General features: G+C 35.2%; 1 protein-coding gene across 1 annotated transcript in view; it reads right to left on the bottom strand.

The window, feature by feature from the left end:
- Window positions 1–5,734: 5,734 nt before the first annotated feature.
- Window positions 5,735–23,908, bottom strand: part of LOC126820653 (unconventional myosin-Ib) — a 287,803-nt gene continuing 269,629 nt past the window's right edge. Inside the window, exon 23 of the mRNA XM_050548748.2 lies at window positions 5,735–16,893. Within this exon, the coding sequence (XP_050404705.1) occupies window positions 16,773–16,893 (121 nt within the window). The 3' untranslated portion in view covers window positions 5,735–16,772. The remainder of the gene's footprint in view (window positions 16,894–23,908) is intronic.

Here is a 23,908-nt window from a genome sequence, read left to right as displayed (position 1 = left end):
AAATGATGCATATAAATTTCATACAGATCGGATAATAAATTTTGTTGTTAAAACATTCACATGGTACAACAAAGTGAAACAAGGGCCATAACTCATGGCGTAATTAATGGAAATTGCTGAAATTCAATAGGCTTCTTAATTTCACTAATTTAAATGATGCATATCAATTTCAAAAAGATAGGATGATAACTGTTGTCATTAGAGAGTTCACAAGATTTAACAAAGTGAAACAAGGGCCATAACTCTAGATGTAATTAAGGGAAATTGCTGAAATTCAATAGGCTTCTTTGTTTTAATAATTTAAATGATGCATATAATTTTCATACAGATCGGATAATAAATTTTGTTGTTAGAGCATTCACATGGTACAACAAAGTGAAACAAGGGCCATAGCTCACGGCATAATTAATGGAAATTGCTGAAATTCAATAGGCTTCTTCATTTCACTAATTTAAATGATGCATATTAATTTCAAACAGATCGGATGATAACTGTGTCATTAGATCGTTCACAAGATTCAACAAAGTGAAACAAGGGCCATAACTCTAGATGTAATTAATGGAAATTGCTGAAATTCAATAGGCTTCTTTGTTTTACTAATTTAAATGATGCAGATAAATTTCATGCATATAAAATGATAACTTTTGTAATTAAAGCGTTCACAAGTTTCAACAAAGTGAAAAACGGGCCATAACTCTGAAGAGCCATTCCACGAGAAAACCATGCAGAAGGTTCGAAGGTGGGGGTCGGCCGATTGAGTTCATATTTACAGGGTTTGGTCGACCCATCGAGCCTACTCCCCAGCCAAAATCATCGATTTTAGAAATCAACCGTTTCTGAGATACAGCAGCCCGATAACGTTTTTCGGCTGATTTTCATCATTTTCAGGTCAAATTTCGACCATTTTTGTAGCATTACTATAGCCGTTAATCGACCAATAGCGAAATAAGTTTTGGTTGGTGATTATAGTCCAGGTCTCATCCTACCATATTATAATGGTCACCCAATGCAACCTCTCTTTCTGTAGGTGTCATGGCACTACACAAAATAAGTGTCTGCAGACACCTGAATTATACTCTTTCTTCAAATTGCGATAACTCCACTGGAACAGGCCGGGTTTGCGATAAAAATGAAAATCGTTTTATTTGCAGCTTGACCTGTTCTAACAACATAAAAAATAAAATCGTTGTCAACTAACCCTCAACAGCATGAAAATTTGTGTCGAAAGTTACGAAATTCGTCACTTTTCGTGTCGAATTTCAGTTTCTTAAGTGTTGGGATTTCGCCCGTATATTCCGGACATGTCCTACGCTATTTTCTAAATGTCCGGCCAGGAATATGCCCAATCGGACATCATGGTATGATGAATAATATTCAGAATTTCAAAATTAATATAGTAAACTGAGTGTAAAACTACCACTCATCCCGATAATTGTTGATAATAGGCTGGATTGATTAGGTAATTACGTGATCAGCGTATTTATCGTATTATACCGTCTATAGACCTACGTTGTTTACCTGCTTAATCTGCCTTGCTTGACTGACTTATTACTTTGTCGGGAAATTCACCAATCTAATCTTGTACAGAAGTCATTGCTTCTCTTTTGTCGGACTTTTCATCAATCCAATAATGAGTATGAACCTTATCTACGTGATTACCTCGGTGGTTTCTCCATTGCTGGAAAGTTTAATCCATTGATATCAACCGACAGCATGTAAAAACTAGTCCTTGATGTCACATATTATTGTAATAGTATATAACACCCTAAATCAATGGACAGTCATTATAAATTTCAAAACCTCTGTCTATTGTTAGCTATTAAACCTTTAACTTATTTTCCGTAATGAAACTACTTCTTTTAAGACACCATATATAAATTCCCATCTACAGTGGCACTTTCTCGCGATCCCGATTATCGCACGAAAATCGCTTACTATGTAAGGCAGTGCTTACTACGAAACAAACTGTATGTGTTATATGTTAACGGTCACGTACGCCATACGCCGAAGTTATGTATGCCTTTCACAAGTAATTTAACTATCAATGTAATTTTAAAATACCATTTTACGAAAATGATTTGACATCACCACAAATAATTCTTATTTCGGACGCCTTTCTTCATTTGCTGACGTATAAACAAAGACTCGTAATTTTGGGGGAATATTACTGGCGTGAATTTCATTGATACAGGCGCGGATCGGCAAATTTCATCCTATCGTATTACGAAAACACGTAATTTTGTAGGAATATTACTGTCATAAATTTGAATACCATACGGGAATTAAATATGAATAAGCGGTTGCCATGCAAGATACAACCACATTTTGCAAAAGATGGACAGAGAACAAGCTAAATAAAAAGTGATTTTTCGTACAACCAGGGCCATCATCCAGTATGTTACAGCCCGACATGCGACAATATCAAAAGGAACCAAGATCTTTGGGATATAAAAGTATATAATATAAAAATTGTGACATTAAGAGGGACTACAAGATCAAACATGTTTTTTTGTATATTCAGGGATCATAATTCAGGAAGCTACGATGTGATATGCGCGAATATCGAAAGGAACCGAGATCTTTGGGATATAAACATACATTTTAAGTTTCATCACAATCGGATAAAAATTGTGTTTCTGGAGTGTCCACAATCTTGGAATTACATACTTTTACACTATTTGCTTATGAGGAGCGGCCATTTTGTCCGGTGGTTTCGCTCCGTTTTTCATGAAATTCAAACTTAGTTGTCATTAGGGCGTAGCGGTGATATATTGAAACGGTTTTTAAAATCGGATAAAAATTGTGACCTCAAGAGGAACTTCAAGCTAAAAACATGATTTTTCTTAAAATCAGGGGGTCATATTCCACGAAGTTACGGTCCGATATGCGCGAATATCGACAGGGACCGAGATCTTTGGGATCTAAACATAATTATTTTAAGTCTCATGAAAATCAGATATAAATTGTGACCTCGAGGGTGTCCACAACCTTGGAATTACATACTTTTACACTATTTGCCCACGAGGAGCGGCCATTTTGTCCGGCAGTTTTGATCCGATTTTCACGAAATTCAAACTCCGCCATCATTAGCGTTTTTAAAAATCAAAAAAAAAATTGTGACCTCTAGAGAGGCTACAAGCTAAAAACGCGACTTTTTGTACAATCATGGGCCATAATCCAGGAAGTTAAGATCCGATATGCGAGTTCATTAGGTTATAAACGTACTTTTTAAGTTTCATCAAAATCGGATAAAAATTGTAACCTCCATGTGCAGTGTCCACAAGCTAAAAACGTGATTTTTCGTAAGTTCAGGGGCCCTAGTCCATGAAAGTACTGTCCGATACATACAAATATCGACAGGAGCCAAATTCTTAGGGACATAAACCTATATTTCAAGTTTTGTTGAAAATGGATAAAAACTGTGACCTGTAGAGTGCCCATAAACAAATTGTTGACGGACGGGCGGACAGGGGCGACGGCAATATACATCCATACAAGAATGTGGGCATACAAAAATGGCGAGGTGTTCCTATTTTTATTACGTGCGGATTTGAATATTTTGTTGACACGTGATTTTTAATTGTGGTATGAATCCGTCTGCTTAAATAACGATAAGGGTTATACCCCTTTATTTTCGGTAAAATGTCGGACAAGAAAATTTTTGAAATCCCAACTCTAACTCATTTGTTTTTCAATATTTTCGAATGAGATATGGTTTGTCGATAGAGCAATGTGTGAACTTCAAATTTGAATATTTTGTTGACACGTGATTTTTAATTGTGGTATGAATCCGTCTGCTTAAATAACGATAATAGTTATACCCCTTTATTTTCGGTAAAATGTCGGACAAGAAAATTTTTGAAATCCCAACTCTAACTCATTTGTTTTTCAATATTTTCGAATGAGATATGGTTTGTCAATAGAGCAATGTGTGAACTTCAAATTGTATCCCTGATGACCTCGCGATTGAAGGTCACGGTGAAGACTAAATAGGCGATTTTCATGGAAATTGGGTCTGTTTTGCATAATTGTCGACTTTCATCTGCTCTAACTCGACTGTTTTTCAAAATTTTGAATTGAAATTTCTCATTTTTCATAGAAAAAAAAATGTTTAAATAATCAGGATCGACATTCTAGATCGAGAATTTGCGAAAATCCATATTCACTGGGAGACGCCATCTTGGATTTGTAGACTGGATACCAAACCACACCGAGAATTAATATTTTGGCAATGCGGGTTGAAGGGGAGCCGGAGTTGATATATTGACCCTTTGAATAACAATATTGGCGATTGGGTACCTGAATAATCCGCAGATGTATCCCAATCAAAACTAAAGTTTTTGGTAACTTTCGACACGAATTTTCATACTTTTGCAAGTTAAATGACAACGATTTTATTTCTTATGTTGTTAGAACTGGTCAAGCTCCAAATAAATTAATTTTAATTTTTATCACAAATCCTGCTCCAGTGGAGTTATCGCGATCTGAAGATAGGGTACATTTCAGGTATCTCAAGACACATATCTTGTGTAGTCTCCTGACACCTATGGAAAATGAACTTGAACCGGGTGACCATGATAATGTGATAGGGTAAGACCCCAACTATCACGAACAACCAAAACCTAGTTCGCCAGGGTCATGCAACAGCGGTAGTAGTGTGACAAAAATAGCTAAAATGTGGCCTAAAATGACAAAAATCAGCCGAAAAACGTAATCGGCCTGTATCTCGGAAACGATTGATTTCTGAAATCAGCGATTTTGGCTGGGGAGTAGGCTCGATGGGTCGACCAAACCCTGTGAGTATGAATTTAATCCGCCAACCCCCACCTTCGAACATCTGCCGGATATTGCATGGTTTTCTCGTGGAATGGCTCTTAATGTAATTAACGGAAATTGCTGAAATTCATTAGGCTTCTTCGGTTCACTAATTCAAATGACGCATATAAATTTCATACAGATTGGATGATAACTTTTGTTGTTAGAGCGTTCACAAGGTGCAACAAAGTGAAACATGGGTTATAACTCAAGAAGAAATCAACGGAAATTATTGAAATTAAATAGGCTTTTTCATCTCATTAATGTAAACAACATATATCAATTTCAAAACAATAAGAGGATAAATGTAGTCTGTAGAATGTTCACAAGAATTTGTGGACGATGGACGGACAGACGGACCGACAGACGGGGGCGACAGCAATATACGACCACATTTCCATGTGGGTGTGGAAAAAGTATCATTGCGTCTGCATGTGTAGTAAATAATAAACCATGTGTTATCGTTTATTTAAATTTCAACGATTGGCTAATTAAAGAGACATAACCACTTCATACATCCAAATATGGTTTAAAGAATAAGCTTCCGCAGTAAAATAATCCACCATGATTGTGATGCTTAATAAAAATACTGCGTAGAGTTAGAACCTATGAACTCTGGATATTATTATTCAGAATATATATTTTCTATTAGACAAAGCAAAGTTCTTTTAAAATTCCTGATGCTGGAGCAAAATGTTTCTTCTGATAATATTATTTGGTGTCAGCTACTGGCCTCCATCAAACCCTTTTTGTTTTAAAACAAAGATTATAGGTGTTTTAACCTTATCTGGTTAATATTGTTAAGAAAATGCTAAATTGTTTAAGATGCGAAGTCATCTACAGTACTGAGAAGACACAGAAGACAAAATAACTATGTGTATTTTGATTATATCTATTAATCATCTGATGATTATATAAATACATATATATAGAAATGATCTAAAAAAAAAACTAACAAAATTTTTTTTTTGCATAAAAAGCATTTTAAAGCGTTTATAGATAGATTAATAGTACATACTTACCGGTACATTTGTTTATAAACAAGTTACATTATGATACAAAAATGAATACAAAAGGATGCTTCTAATGTATTATACATTTGTTTTGGTTAAATTATGTTACAGATCCAATATTATTCTTCTACCTAATTATAGTTCAAAAATGGATCTACTAAAGCTTTCCCCCTTCTGTTTTCACTCTATGCCCTCTGCAAAGATGATATTGAATGTCTTTGTAAATACTGAACCAAAAACCTAAATGATATTCCTTTCAAAGATTCAATGTTCAGTCACTATAAAGAAGTTTGCAAGAGATTCAAAATCCCTTAATCAGCAGCTTTAAGTTATTAATAAAATCGAATGTTAAATCACAAGAAAATGCTGAACACAATAAAACAGAACATGATGTTTATTAAATATTGTAACATGCTTAAGGGTTAATCTTGCGTTTTGATTATTCAATTAGACACTGTCGATTGGACAATAACACCCCTCTGTTTTAGCAAGGCGAATAACTGGGTATAAATATTACAGTGTACATTTTTTCATTTTGTCCTCAACCATCTCCCTCAAGTCAAATCTTTATTGATAAATATCTTCAAGAAATTCTGCTCAAATGATTAACCAGCGGTTGCCAGGCAAGATACACCTTTAAGGTCATGCGACGAAGAATCCTATTGATTTTCAACGATTTCCAATACTTACTGCCAGAGTTATGGCCCTTGATCACTTTGAAAAATCTTGTGGATGCTCTAGAGACCAAAGTTATCATCGGATTAATTTAAAATTTATACACAGTGTTTACGGTCATGAGTCGACAATTACTGACAGAGTTATGACCCTTGATTACTTCAAGAAATCTTGCGGATGCTCTACAGGCCAAAGTGTTCATTCGATTGACTTTAGATTGATACACAGAGTTTTCAACGATTTTTGATAGCTTGAACAGCGAAATCCATGATATTAAACGTTTTGTATGCTAAACGTTAGCATGGGCAGAACTAGAAACCAAACAAATTCTAATGATTTTCTGATAATTAGTTAATGAGTTGTTACTCTTAATCAGATTTTAGTGGATTATAAAGGTTTCATTACCGACAAAAGTAAAAATATGCGACAACTCTTGTTGACTGCCCAGACAACTTAGCTGCTGTGGGCGTATGTTTCGTTGTCTCACAACCTATCAATTAAATCGTATAAAAATTGTGACCTTTAGGTGGACCACAAGCTAAAAACATGATTTTTCATACAATCAGGGGCCCTAATCCAGGATATGCGCGAATATCAAAAGGAACCGAGATCTTTGGGTTATAAACAAACATTTCAAATTTTATCTAAATTGGATCATAATTGTGACCTCAAGAGTGTCTTCAAGGTAAAAAAGTGATTTTTCGTACAATCAGACACTTGTCAGATTTGTAAATTTTATCTTTGTTTAATTTAATTGTATTTTAATATAAAGACGAAATGTATTTAGTTTGGTCTTCCATACCCAAAACCATGGAATTACAAACTCGTGTACTGATTATAAAATGTTAATTGTGTCTCAAATATTGGATATTAAGATCCTTTAGTTTCACAGCAAGGTAACAACATCAATATTAATTCAAATTTAATTTTTAAAATTGAAAATATTATTGAAAATATTAAGTTAGAGACTTAGCTCCTTTAACATTGGCGGAAATAGACTCATTAACAGATTAATATATAACAGAGTATTGTATAGTTATGAAGTTATGGTCCGATACATGCCATTATCGAAAGGAACCAATGTTAAAGGAGCTAAGTCTAAGTCTAATACCAGGTGCAATTGTAAGCCTCAGGTAGTCGATTTCCTGTAGTAATTCCTTTTCAGATAGACTGTCAAGAAGTGGAAGTCTGTTAGATGTTTGTGGTCCACCAAGCTCTTTGCACTGATCAATGGTTGGAAGTAATCATGTATTCTTTTTCTCTGTGAATTGCGTCTTTTTCGCTAAGACTAACCATTTAGAACATTTCAGAGTAGCCAGTTTTCTTGCTGCCACTGTAGCGTCCGACTTATGGGCCTACTTACACCTCTCTTGCTGCTCCTCTTCACTCAAGGACTTGAAAGTCGAATCTATGAGATTTTTTTTCATGATTTTTCGCAGTTTTTGATAGTTTGAAAGCTTAGATGCTTCCCAGTTGTTCGGACATTTTCGTGCTTTCCTGCCTCTAAAACCGATATGTAGAGGTATTACACAGTACGTTTAGGATATATTTGACCAAAAACTTGAAAAAAACATGAAATTTGGTCGCCATTATTAGAATAGATTGAATTTTCAAGTGTCAAAAGTTATCCTACTGTCTGAACCATCGTAAATTTTAAACAGATTTCTTCGATTATGAACAAACTACTTGACTTTGGTTATTATAAACTTACCCGTGTGTTTGAAATTACCTCCGGCTAAATAAAATCTATTGTACAACTAAATATTCCAGAGAATTAAAAAGTCCTCTCTTGTAAAATTGAACTTCTCAAAAAGTTGGACATAGAAAAATACAAAGATAGGTTGCCAGGCAACGAAACATACGCCCACAGCAGCTAAATCACCCAGGCAGTCAACAAGTGTTGTCACATATTTTTACTTTTTTCGGTAATGAAACATTTATAATACACTAAAATCTGATTAAGAGTAACAACTCGTGAAGTAATTTTCAGAAAACCATTAGAATTTGTTTGGTTTTTATAAAGTTCTGCTCCATGCTAACATTTAGTATACAAAACTTTTAATATCATGGATTTAGCAGTTCAAGTCATAAAAATTCACTGAAAATCAATATACTTGTTCGTCTCAAGATCTTAAATTCTGTGTCTGTGTATCAATCTGAAGTCAATCGGATGATAACTTTAGCCTCTAGAGCGTCCACAAGATTTTTCAAAGTGATCAAGGGCCATAACTCTGGCAGTAATTATCGGAAATCGCTGAAAATCAATAGGCTTCTTCGTCTCATGACCTTAAACACTGTGTATAAATTTAAAGTTAATCGGATATTAACTTTGACCTCTAGAGCGTCCACAAGATTTTTTGAAGTGATCAAGGGCCATGACTTTGGGAGTAATTATCGGAAATCTTTGAAAATCAATAGTCTTCTTCGTCTCATGACCTTAAACACTGTGTATAAATTTAAAGTCAATCGGATTAGCCTCTTCTTCGTCTCATGACCTTAAACATTGTGTATAAATTTAAAGTCAATCGGATTAGCCTCTAGAGCGTCCACAAGATTTTTCAAAGTGATCAAGGGCCATAACTCTGGCAGTAATTATCAGAAATAGCTGAAAATCAATAGGCTTCTTCGTCTCATGACCTTAAACACTGTGTATAAATTTAAAGTCAATCGGATATTAACTTTAGCCTCTAGAGCGTCCACAAGATTTTTTGAAGTGATCAAAGACCATAACTCTGGCAGTAATTATCGGAAATCGCTGAAAATCAATAGGCTTCTTTGTCTCATGGCCTTAAACACTGTATATAAATTTAAAGTCAATCAGATATTAACTTTAGCCTCTAGAGCTTGTGGACGCCGGTCGGACCAACAGACGGACAGGGGCGACGACAATATACGACGACATTTCAATGTGGGCGTATAAAAATAGAAGCTAAATACGTCATTTATCGAGACAGATCATTTCGTATAAGGGGGTCTCAGCAAGGCTTATCTATCGTAAGGGTGTTTGGCTCTTTCACGACAATTCAAATTTTGTGTATGAATAAGCTATTGCTCTCAGACCCAGCTCTGAGTTTGGGCATTTACAAACATAAATATGCCCGTAGTCCGTTATTTTGTTTCCGTCCTGTATTAATTATTTGGTTAGAGAGTTGGGTGGGATTATTTCTCGTGATAGTCTATTTTAGTATTAGTCTAGTCAAAATACTGAAAGACCCACCACAAAATTCCTTTAGAAGGTCTTTTGGTACCAACTTGCAGATGATGACCTTTCCCTGTACATCATTCTGGAAATCCACCGAAACCCACCGGCGTGGTTCCCCCTTGTCACTGGTGCAGGACAGAGGGCCTTGGGCAACGTATACTCATCAGATGAGGTGTAAAAGAATCCTTGGCAGTTGGAATTCGATATAAGAGTAGGCAGTAGCACCGGTCCCTGGCACAAATTCCCTCATAGGACACAATATGGCGTATGCCTGTCTTCATTAGCCCAGTCGGACGTTAAACACCATTTCAATTACGTTTAACTCAGAGAAATATATATTTTAATGTAATAAACATAAGAAATGGAAAATATTGCCCGCCACCAAGACAAAAATCAACGAATATAAATAATATATAACATTTACACCCCACCTCTTGCACTACAACTACAACCACTATCAGCAGCGCAACCGACAACACCACGACCGTCACCATACTCAAAGAAAATAAAATTAAATGAATATAATTAATTCACATATTATATTTTAAAAAACTTTCTCAGACAATACATCTTCTAAAATCTCCAAATGTTAACTTACAACTTGGAAAACGTGCTTTGTCCTATGCTAGACCTTTTCTATGGCATAAACTTCCAAAGCCAATTATTGTCAAGACAATCGAGGGAGAGAGAGAACAGAAAAAAAGGATAAATGGGATTTTACGCCCACTCGACACAAACTATAATTCGCTTGCACATGAGGGCTTTAGCTTTGGGAGGAAACCAGTGGACGAGGTTAGATGGCAATCTGGCGACCCTATTCCTTGTCACGTACAAGCGGTGAATCGAAACCATGCCATTTGACTCAATGATAGAACTTATGATCTAAAGTGCATGTGTTAACCCTTTCCCCCCCCCCCCTCTCTTACAATAAAATTAAATAAATACTAGTATTTGTTACATGGTGAATCACATAAACCCAAAACATCAGCTGACTATTGGGGCATTTGCTGTGACCGAAGGCTATGCATTTCTATTTTATATATAAAAAAAAAAACCTTTGGAAGACAACTGATGTATCGAATTGCTTGTTCCTTTATTTTGATATGTATACTTGGTTTAATAAAGTATCAATTACAATCGCTTTCGCTTTGTTATCTATGAATTATTAAAATTCAAATATATCTATTGACGTATAACAGATGATTGTGTAAAGGTATCTTGTTTTATTAATATAGCATGACATGGTGATCAATCAGGGAAAGTTAAAGATGCATTACGTAAGATTTAGATAAAGAACTGACAGTTCTCGCAATAATAGTTTAAACAAACCAAGGGGTAAATCTGCCTATTGCAGGTCTTTCTGGGGCTGAAATGTTATATAAACTATTAATTAGACATTAATTAACAAAACAAGACCATAATCAACTCTTAATGACATCGGATCCTCGAGATTTGAACTAGATTAGAATTTTAAAATGGGAAAGCGATGCTTAGTCTCGAATATACCAGTGCCCTGGTTACCACAATGCACACATCTTGTCAAAGCAACAAACAGTGATAACTTGGCTTAGAATAAAGTAATTTGAATGAAATTTTCAATATTTTCGTTTTACATTATCTATTTTTGAGCTATTATAGCAAGAATGGTCAGCTCTTTATCTAAATCTTACATATTGTATCTTTAAAAAATAGATAATGAAAAGGGAATATGTTGAAAATGTCAGTCAAATTACTTCATTCTGAGAGTAGTTATCGTCGTTTACAGAACAGTGTACTCTCGATTGTCATTTTAAATTAAATCATAAATCTGTTGAAAATCAAAACCATCTGAAGTTCTAGAGAGTTGATTATGTGCCTGGTATGTAAATAAATTATTTATAAAACATTTGAAGTCAAAGGAAAGATCTGCAATAGGCAAATTTAGCTCTTAAATGAGAGAGAGAGAGAGAGAGAGAGATGGGGTTTAACATCAACTCAACACAAACTAGGTCATATTGGGACTAACACATGGTTTAATTGTATTTCAATCATTCGCTTCCGCATAGGGGTCTTTAGCAGTGGGAGGAAACTGGAGGAGAAACCGACGAGGTTGGACAGGCAACCCTACTCCTTGTCATGTACAACCGGGGAATCGAAACCATGCCAGTTGACTCAATGACAGACTTTATGATACTCGCACGTGCTAACCATTCGGCCATCCAACCCCCAGCTCTTAAATAATGTATCTTAAACCAGCATAACATCCTTTATACTCAGTTATTATAAAATCTCAATAAGTTCCACAACATTCAGCATGATTAAACATTAGCGATAAAATCTCAATACATTTCACTACCTTCAGCATGATTTAATTTTAGCGACAAACGATCAATGTACATGGATGATAATTCGGCAGTCATTTGATTGTAACTTAAAAATTTCATTCAATGTCATGATACATATTTACACACACCCTTTCAAATGGTTCTGTCGCACAAATTAATAATTTATATATTTTGTTTGAAACGAAAGAAAGATATTTTTACATCTATAAAAGAAATTGTGTTCGTTTTTTTTTTTAAATGCAAGATGATGCTGGCATACGAATACAAAACATGCTGATATAAATATTATATGACTTGAATTTATATTGTTGCTATGTAGCCTAAATATCATATGACATACGAATACAAACCAAGCTTGTGTGAATATTTCATAGTTTAATTTTCTATTGTTGCTATGTCGAAAAGTGAAGTAACTATACATCAACATTGTTATGCATTCTGCCTCAGTTGTTTTTTAAAAAGATAATGTCCCGCAATATGATCAAGCAAAGGTGGTCACCCTAGTGCAGAACAAAAAGAACGACATTCCTTTAATATTTTCTGATGAACTTAAGCAGTCCTGTCAATTAACCTCTGCAATTTGCTGTAGCTGGGGTAAATGCATAAATGCCGATGTATTTTACATTTGCCTCGGCAAAATTAATACTCGAGGCCATTGAATCATTGAATAGGTATATAATGTTATTAATTTTTTTTTATAAATACCAAAAATTATTATCAACAACAAATCATACCGCACATTGGTTTAATTATCAGCAGATAGTTCCATGTCTTTCTATTTCTCTTCGAATATCATTTCCGTTGTGCAAAAACTGTTCATAATATTTTGTTTTAAATACATTTTTATAAAGACGATAAACGATGTTTAGACATCCTGAACTGTTCTTATCAACAATGTTTCGATTTCAGCATCTGTCGAATAAACCTCCAAAAAAGTAATTTGATCAGGAATATTATTGACGTGAACAGTCGGAACGAGAATTAAATATAAAAATTATTGAGAAGCGGTGGCCTTTTTTCATAGTTTTTGTGGTAATCATAAAACTTTGAAAATGGACTAATAACCACACAGCATTGGGATTAGATCCCGCGTTATGAAATATTATCAATTAAAATTATGAAATAAAGTTTGTTTATTTATAAATGTTAGCCACAGAGTTGCATATAATTGACAGGGATGTAGGGCCTAATATAATTTATTAAAATATGAATAATATACAGGGTATTTACAATTATGGGGTGATGATGATGTGAAAAACATTATTTACGAATATTCGTTAATAGGTGATATATTCATTGAGTATAAAATTTAGTAGACTGACAATCAATTGTTTCCAAATTACTTTTATTGTCTTCAGTTGCCATTTTTGTTGCCCAAACTCAAACGATCGGAAAGGTCGCGCGTTGTTGTGATTGCAGCACACGTGATTGTCAAAATTTGTCAACCATTGCCCCCTTCAACATATTAAGGTGGTTTAGCTCATCGCGTGACATGTACAATGTTGTGATGAACTTAGTCGAAAATGCAAGCAAAAACATTGACTTTTCAAGAGAGAACTTTTTTTTCGTTGGGATATTCAATTGTGCAATGGATTTTATTCAACCGGAGGTCATTTCAAACACATAGGCAAGTTTTTAATAACAATTATTCAGTAGTTTGTTCACAATCGACGAAATCCCACGGATTCTGTTCTGAAATGTTGTTTTACATTCTTTCCTACCTATAGAACCTTTATATCTAGGTATTTGACGGTATGTTTATATATTTGACCAAAAACATGAAATTTGACTGCCATTTTCAATAAATTTAATTTTCCAGGGTCAAAGGTCATCCTAGGTCAAAAATTCAGACGGATTTGTGTTCAGCGTACAAAATGGCCATAGAAACCACATGTCACAGGAAAAAGTTCATATATACCCAACCCTAATAACATGTTATAATATAATGACAAATCAGTAGTAAGTTAATTCGCAAAATCTTTGGAACATTTTCTTGCAATTTTTCAGAGAAAAAAACAAAACATGGCAAAGTGGACTAAAAAAAGGCAATTTGTTGAATGTTACATATAAACAGTATGTGACATTTTTATTTTAGTTTCATATGTTGGCACAATATTGTCCGTAGGACAGTGTTGAAATTTTTACCAATATGTGGAAACACCTGTCAATCCCAGCAAAGAGATACAAGAAAAGAAAGAACCTTGAATCTTAATATATATTTCTACGTTTTTTTATAACAAGCCAACAGTGAGGCTGATGTCCCCTGCCGAAATCCCAAAATAAATAGATGACACATATTAATTAATCGCACATTTATTTATTTCAAAAGTATCAAGCAATAAACCATACACTAAGTTTCATCACTCTCTATCAGATAGAATCAAGATTATCTTGTCCCAAAGCATCGACAAATGAAATCGATTAGCTCTGCTTTATAGCTTCAGCTCGAAATGTTAATCATTGAACTCAGTCAAGACATTCACCTAATGAACATCTACATCAAGTTTAAAGAGTTGTTATGTTCCTAAGTCTAGATCAATCAAATTGCTTATCGCTCCTTAGCCTAAGCAGAAAATTCTCACCATCAAACTTAGTCATGGTAATGATAAAATGAATCTATATTAAGAGTTTCATCGCTCTCTCTTCATTATAACCAAAGTTATCGTGCCCCAAAGCATCAACCAATCAGATTGCTTATCTCTGCTTACCGTAAGCAGACAATGTTCATCATCGAACTCCATCAAGGCATTTACCTAATGAACGCCTACACCAAGTTTGAACATTCTCCTCAATTATAAGGAGAGCTATTGTGCTCAATCAATCAAATTGCTTATCACTTTGCTTACTCTCAGCAAAAAATGTTCATTATCGAACTTAGTCAAGGTATTGATGTAATAAAGCTATACAATAAGTGTCCTCACTCTCACTTAATTAGAACTAAAGTTATCATGTCCCAAAGCATCAACTAATCAAATTGCTTATCTCTGCTTACCTTAAGCAGAAAATTCTCATCTTCGAACTCCATCAAGACATTCACCTAATAGACGCCTACGCCAAGTGTGAATATTCTAACTCAATTAGAATGAAAGTGATTGTGTTCCAAAGTCTCGACCAATCAAATTGCTTATCACTCTGCTTGCCCTAAGCAGAAAATGCTCATTATCGAACTTAGTCAAGGTATTGATATAATGAAACTATACACCAAGTTTTATCACTCTCACTTAATTAGAACTAAAGTTATCGTGTCCCAAAGGATCAACCAATCAAATTGCTTATCTCTGCTTACCCTAAGCAGAAAATGCTCATCTTCGAACTCCATCAAGGCATTGACCTCATAAACACCTACACCAAGTTTGAACATTCTAGCTCAATTAGAAAGAGAGTTATTGTGTTCCAAAGTCTCGGCCAATCAAATTGCTTATCACTCTGCTTACCCTGAGCAGAAAATGCTTATTATCAAAATTAGTCAAGGTATTGATGTAATGAAACTATATACCAAGTTTCATCACTCTCACTTCATTAGAACGAAAGTTATAGTGTCCCAAAGCATTAATCAATCAAATTGCTTATCTCTGCTTAGCCTAAGCAGAAAATACTCATCTTCGAACTCCATCAAGGAATTGACCTAATAAACACCTACACCAAGTTTGAACATTCTAGCTCAATTAGAAAGAGAGTTATTGTGTCCCAAAAAGGGTGACGGACAGACAGACGGACGGACAGACAGACAGACAGACAGATGGACGGTCGAACTCATTTTAATAGTTCCCTGCTTTCTTCGAAGACCACCCTACCTTAGAACATCCACAAGATTTTTCAGTTTAATCATAACCATAAATGTACAAGTTGATCAAGGGTGATAACCCTGACAGTAATTATCAGAAAACTTTAAATATAAAGAAACTTCCTTGTGTCATGTACATAACACTGTATTAGTCAGATAACTTGAGCATCAACAAGATTTCTCAAATTGGTCAAGGGCAATAACTCCCACTGTAATTAACAGAAATTGTTGAAAATCAATAAGATTCTTTGTCTCCCTAACATAACACTGCATAAATTTTAAATTTCTAGACGGTCCACAAGGGGTGACGACAATATATACATGGGTGTATGAAAATAACAATCTTAAATTAAAGACAAATGTATAAATAGTTAAAACTCTTTTAAATTCTCTGCTATAATATAATCAACTAAACATATAAAGCTAATATAATATCAATATAAATGCATATATCATTATTAATTATATATATTTATAAATGTGTGTGTGTGTGTGTGTGTGTGTGTGACTAGATACATGTACCAACACATAATTTAATTTAATACAATTATTAGAGCACATTATATAGTTTGATTAATATTTGTAAGATAGTAGTCCAGAATAAAAGAAATTTATCATGCACCATAATTAATTCATAAACATAAGTTATTAAATAAAATATTTTCAAAAACTTTCCTTTCTGACCAAGTACTTTCATTACTGTATTTTATCATACTCGGTATACCTTATTACATTTTCCTTAATAATAATTTTATGCTTATAACTTTGTTAACCATAGACCTCTGAATTATAACACATCTTTACAATATTACCGATCTTCAATGCAATTATCAGGAATTTTAGCATTGTTACAGATCTTATCATTATTACAAATCTGATAGAATTATTACCGATCTTGGAAACATAACAGATTAATTACCACATTATTACAGATCTTATAGTAAAATTATTACGATTAATTATGTTTGTATAACATCTAATCTGTTTCCCTTTCTTATAACTTTCAATAAACCACCATCTATATTTTCTCCTTTTTTTATTGATATTTCTACAGTTGATCCTTTCAAATCTGCAAAAAACCTGTAGGAACAGAAAGAATTTAAAATTATTAGATAAATTTTTACGGTTGAAAGCTTATAAGATAGCCACGTAAAGCATGGATATATGCCCACACAACAGTGTGTCTCGAAAAAAAGACAGTCATAGAACAGCAGCTTATCTGAGAGGAAAACTTGGATGTTGACCAAATCAGGCGCGGATCCAGTAGACGTGGTACAAGGGTTAATCAGCGAACTGGATGTATGAGATGTGTTGTTGACGTTTGGGAAAGTAGGACGAGGGGAAATGTGTAGGGAGTGAAGTGCTGTAAAGGGATAGTTAGATGTATTATGAATGGTTAGAGTGGCTGTGGTGTTACGGTGAAATACTATGCCGCCACCGTAACACCACAGCTTTATGATTTGTTAGACAGGAGTGATGTAATGGGTGTCAACAACTGCGTATGCTGGTACCGTCGCCGTGAAATATATATTGTGGGGGGGAAGGGCGGAAACGGAAAAATATACAATGTTGACAGTATGTGCCAGGCATGAGGCTGCGCAGACCGAGCGACAGCTCGATAGGGAGTGTGTGGGAGGGTCACCCTCATAAAAAAATTTTTTTTTTAAATTTCAGTTTTCTGTAAGCAGTGAGAACACTATTTTGGCATTGTTTGCGGGGTTAAACCTAAAAATCACATTAATACACCTATTGCACGATATTGTGATTGGACGTGTGAAAGGTTATTCGGGGTTAACGACGTATTGAATAACCAATGAAGTCGTGTTGAATCAACCGTGTTTTGATTTATAGTCGCTTCGATTGGTGTTTTTATCATCTATCCCCGATTAACCTTTGACATGCCATGAACGTGCAATAGGTCTATACAATGTGTATCATGTTTAAGTCAGGGGGTGCCGTATTCAGACGTTTTTTAATGACTGTTACATATGTTAATAGAAAAATTGTACACAACAGTTTAGTAATTACTGTGATAGTCAGGGGCGTTTTAAGGTTTATTATGGTGGAGGTGGTTTTATTTGGAGGGCCCTCATTCGCAAAGGGTGGGGGTCAGTTGTAGAGGTTCTTCAGAAATTGTCACAAAATGGAAATAATTTTGGTGCTGTCTGACATATTGGGATATGTACAAGTTTTATACAGATAGAATGTTAAATAATTATAATATCTGTTAAAATAAATATGAGGGGAGACCAAGTATATTTCGCCCCCACCACATCTGGAAAATAAGGGGGGGGGGGGAGACCCATCCGGGCCCCCTCATGTGTGACGCCCATGACTGCACCCCAACCCAAGAAATGCATTGCGATGAGGAATAGATGTTATGTCACGTAGACACCGGGAGTTGGTAATTTTATGCAAAGAGCTAGCGCAAGTAAATTGGGTTGTGCGGTACCGGGAATGAAGGAAGGGTGGTTTATGGCATGCTGCAGCGGTAATCAGATAAATTTTGTACAGAACTGGTGCAGAAAAAATTTCTTCACTTATGTACAATATTAGAAATGGTATTTAACGCGAAACGGACATTAAATACATATTGAGCTTCCAGAGGGCTAAGGTATGGTTATGGCGTAAAGGAATGTGGCGATCATGTTTGATTCGACCACTGCCACAAGTGTCATAAAACCTCGGGTATACATATATTTGTATTTGTACGACATAACCAAGAAACTACAAATCAATGTAAAAAAATGTTGATAAAAAAATCCCCCCCCCCCCCCTCATGGTGATGAACACGACATGATTGAAAATCGACCCAGGCACCTTTCCACTAACCTTTTGAAATTGAAAAGTGTTTGTACCCTGACTCTGTACTTCGCTTCCAATACTCAATACCATGTCGAATATCATAATATATATATATAGGGAAAAAAATTTCAACAACATTTTTTATATTGGCTATGGTTTTTAGTTTCTTGGTCATAATTATACGTACATTTCCAACAAATAGTAAAATGTGGATTCGACTCCTTCCTTTTACTGGTTAGGGTTACAGGAGACTGAGGAGTCGTATCAAACATGAATGCCAGCATTCTTTAGATATACATGTAGCCTATCAATAAATACCGTAAGTCCGACAATAATAAATAACATATTTCTGATTTTATTGTCGTCTTTTCCCACTGGCACTGGCTGTACGCCATTTTGAAACTAGCTGACGAAGACAGCTCGGGCGGCGATTGTTCGACTCCGGGCTGCTCTGTCAGTATCTAACAAACGCATTTAGTTCGCGTACAACTTTTAAAAACCGAATGTCAGTATGGTATTTCTCACATAATTGGTTATCGCAAAAACAGAGAAAATCGACCCAGGCACCTTTCCACTAACCTTTTGAAATTGAAAAGTGTTTGTACCCTGACTCTGTACTTCGCTTCCAATACTCAATACCATGTCGAATATCATAATATATATATACAGGGAAAAAAAATTTCAACAACATTTTTTATATTGGCTATGGTTTTTAGTTTCTTGGTCATAATTATACGTACATTTCCAACAAATAGTCAAATGTGGATTCCACTCCTTCCTTTTACTGGTTAGGGTTACAGGAGACTGAGGAGTCGTATCAAACATGAATGCCAGTATTCTTTAGATATACATGTAGCCTATCAATAAATACTGTAAGTCCGACAATAATAAATAACATATTTCTGATTTTATTGTCGTCTTTTCCCACTGGCACTGGCTGTACGCCATTTTGAAACTAGCTGACGAAGACAGCTCGGGCAGCGATTGTTCAACTCGGGGCTGCTCTGTCAGTATCTAACAAACGCATTTAGTTCGCGTATAACTTTTAAAAACCGAATGTCAGTATGGTATTTCTCACATAATTGGTTATCGCAAAAACAGAGAAAATCGACCCAGGCACCTTTCCACTAACCTTTTGAAATTGAAAAGTGTTTGTACCCTGACTCTGTACTTCGCTTCCAATACTCAATACCATGTCGAATATCATAATATATATATACAGGGAAAAAAAATTTCAACAACATTTTTTATATTGGCTATGGTTTTTAGTTTCTTGGTCATAATTATACGTACATTTCCAACAAATAGTCAAATGTGGATTCCACTCCTTCCTTTTACTGGTTAGGGTTACAGGAGACTGAGGAGTCGTATCAAACATGAATGCCAGTATTCTTTAGATATACATGTAGCCTATCAATAAATACCGTAAGTCCGACAATAATAAATAACATATTTCTGATTTTATTGTCGTCTTTTCCCACTGGCACTGGCTGTACGCCATTTTGAAACTAGCTGACGAAGACAGCTCGGGCAGCGATTGTTCAACTCGGGGCTGCTCTGTCAGTATCTAACATACGCATTTAGTTCGCGTATAACTTTTAAAAACCGAATGTCAGTATGGTATTTCTCACATAATTGGTTATCGCAAAAACAGAGTAAACTGAAAGCGAGTAATCTCGACTCAAACCTATAGTCTATAGCCTACTTACATACACTCGTCACTAGGCTTCCTATATTATTGTTTGTGGACGGTTTACTACTCAGTGATAAGCCTGCGCCGCAAAAAGAGGTCTCGCCTTTTATTATTAGTATAATGACTTCCTCATGTGCGGCAGGTTAGTTTGCTTCTAAAAACACTGTTTTCCGTTCCAAAAAATACAAAAGTAATTTTCTACCAGATGACCATGGTTCTTTTCACCGAGACTAGATAATTTCTCTCGGTGTAAGGATATAGCTATGGATAAGTTCATACAAGGTCAATAAATCCGCGGTCACTTCGGGTCACACTGTTGAGAAAATAAACCGATGGGTTTGTTTAGTAGCAAATCGAGCGTGAATCAACTGAGTTTGTACTGAAAAATTTTTGAGTGATATGTATGAACTGTCTTCACACATTCGGTTTATAATTAGCGATACACAGGTACAGTGGCAAGTGTTGTACTTCACAGACTGTTTACCTCCGAACTACCTCCGCACGAAATCCCCGATTTGGGTACTTGTTAAAAGAAAAAGAAATAGTACCTGTGCGCATGCCAGTAAAAAAAACCTAAGAGTTCGCGCATTAAAAAATGCCCGAACGTACCAGGCGCCAGGTCATCCAGACTTGAAAATTTGAAGGGTTCGAGAAACTTAAATCTAAAAGCCTGAATCTGACCCAAAAATTGGGAGTTTGTATACATTGAGTTGAGTCACGACTTTCATTCCATTGTGGGCAAAAACAAATAGTCACATACAGCTCTGGCAATTAGCCAAAAACGTCGACAGCATAAATTGCTTCCTCGTCTCATTAATGTACACTGAAACAACATATATAAATTTCAAAAAGATTGAATACTAAATGTAGCAGGATTAACAACAATATTCGCCCACATGAAAATCAATACGGTTCATCCGACTGAAAAAAAAAAGACTTCAACCACTCACAGTCCTAATAATGCTTCACACCAAATTGAAAAAAAAAACATTAAAAACTGTAGGCGCTATCACTAGGGCCTATAACCCAAGTATCATTTAATTTGGTGTATCTAGCACTAATTTCTTTCACTTTAGTTTAATATCAAATCTTTGTTAAAAAATTTGTAAAAAGATTTTCAGGAAAGGGAAGGTAACTCCAGAACGAAAGGGTTCGATTTCTGACTATCCCAATGCTTCACACCGAATTCGAAAGATAGCCACTCAAAGTGTGGACATACTTTTTTATCACCCAAAAATACATTCTACAGTGTTGATATTTTTTGATATAAAAAAAGACTGGTAGGAGATTCTCAATATACAGCAGCTTATCAAAAATATGTCCACATGATAATGTGGTATATTAAAAAAAAGTTGCCAGGCAATGAAACAAACATCCAAAGAAGCTTTAGGAGCTAGTTTATAAAAAAAAAATATTATAATAATGAGTTGGGGAAGTTAAATAAAACCAGCGGCTGCCAGGCAGGATACGCCCACATTTTCGAGAGACTGATAGAGAACAAGCTAAAAAGAAAGTGATTTTTCGTACAATCAGGGGCCATAATTCAGGAAGTTACGGTCCGATATGCACGAATATCGAAAGGAACCGAGATCTTTGGATTATAAACTTACATTTCAAGTTTCAACAAAATCGGATCAAAATTGTGACCTCTATAGGGTCCACAACCTTGATATACCATATTTTTACGCTATTTGAGAACGAAGGGTGGCCATTTTGTCTGTCAGTTTTGGGCCGATTTTCACGAAATTCGAACTCAACCGTCCTTAGTGTGTAATGGTGCTATAATAATACGTTTTTATAAATCCGATAAAAAATTATGACCTCTATAGGGTCCACAAGCTAAAAACGCGATTTTTCGTACAATCAGGGGCCATAATTCAGGAAATTACAGTCCGATATGCACGAATATCGCAAGGAACTGAGATCTTTGTGTTATAAACTTACATTTCAAGTTTCAACAAAATCTGATAAAAATTGTGACCTCTATAGGGTCCACAACCTTGACATACCATATTTTTAAGCTATTTGAGAACGAACGGCGGCCATTTTGTCTGTCAGTTTTGGCTCGATTTTCACGAAATTTGAACTCAGCCGTCCTTAGGGTGTAACGGTGATATAATAATACATTTTTTTAAATCGGATAAAAATTATGACTTCTATAGGGTCCACAAGTTAAAAACGCGATTTTTCGTACAATCAGGAGCCATAATTCAGGAAGTTATGGTCCGATATGCACGAATATCGAAAGGAACCGAAATCTTTGGGTTATAAACTTATATTTTAAGTTTCAACAAAATCGGATAAAAATTGTGACCTCTATAGGGTCCACAACCTTGATATACCATATTTTTACGCTATTTGAGAACGAAGGGTTGCCATTTTGTCTGTCAGTTTTGGGCCGATTTTCACGAAATTCAAACTCAGTCGTCCTTAGGGTGTAAAGGTGATATAATAATACGGGTTTTTAAATCGGATAAAAATTATGACTTTTATAGGGTCCACAAGCTATAAACGCGATTTTTCGTACAATCAGGGGCCATAATTCAGGAAGTTATGGTCGGATATGTGCGAATATCGACAGGAAATGAGATCTTTGGGTTATAAACTTACATTTCAAGTTTCAAAAAAATCAGATAAAAATTGTGACCTTTATAGGGTCCACAACCTTGATATACCATATTTTTAAGCTATTTGAGAACGAAGGGTGGCCATTTTGTCTGTCAGTTTTGGGCCGATTTTCACGAAATTCGAACTCAACCGTCCTTAGTGTGTAACGGTGCTATAATAATACGTTTTTATAAATCGGATAAAAAATTATGACCTCTATGACTACAGGGTCCACAAGCTAAAACGCGATTTTTCATACAATCAGGGGTCATAATTCAGGAAGTTACGGTCCGATATGCACGAATATCAAAAGGAACCGAAATCTTTGGGTTATAAACTTATATTTTAAGTTTCAACAAAATCGGATAAAAATTGTGACCTCTATAGGGTCCACAACCTTGATATACCATATTTTTACGCTATTTGAGAACGAACAGCGGCCATTTTGTCTGTCAGTTTTGACCCGATTTTCAGGAAATTCGAACTCAGCCGTCCTTAGGGTGTAACGGTGATATAATAATACATTTTTTTTAAATCGGATAAAAATTATGACTTCTATAGGGTCCACAAATTACAATCAGGAGCCATAATTCAGGAAGTTATGGTCCAATATGCGCGAATAACGAAAGGAAATGAAATCGTTGGGTTATAAACTTACATTTTAAGTTTCAACAAAATCGGATAAAAATTGTGACCTCTATAGGGTCCACAACCTTGATATACCATATTCTTACGCTAGTTTATAAAATATTATAATGAGTTGGGGAAGTTAAATAAAACCAGCGGCTGCCAGGCAGGATACGCCCACATTTTCGAGAGACCGATAAAGAACAAGCTAAAAAGAAAGTGATTTTTCGTACAATCAGGGGCCATAATTCAGGAAGTTACGGTCCGATATGCGCGAATATCGAACGAAACCGAGATCTTTGGGTTATAAACTTACATTTCAAGTTTCAACAAAATCAGATAAAAATTGTGACCTCTATAGGG

Source organism: Patella vulgata, chromosome 5, assembly GCF_932274485.2.
Source record: "Patella vulgata chromosome 5, xgPatVulg1.2, whole genome shotgun sequence".
Taxonomy (NCBI): Eukaryota; Metazoa; Mollusca; class Gastropoda; family Patellidae; genus Patella; species Patella vulgata.
This window is presented reverse-complemented; position numbering and strand designations above follow the sequence as displayed.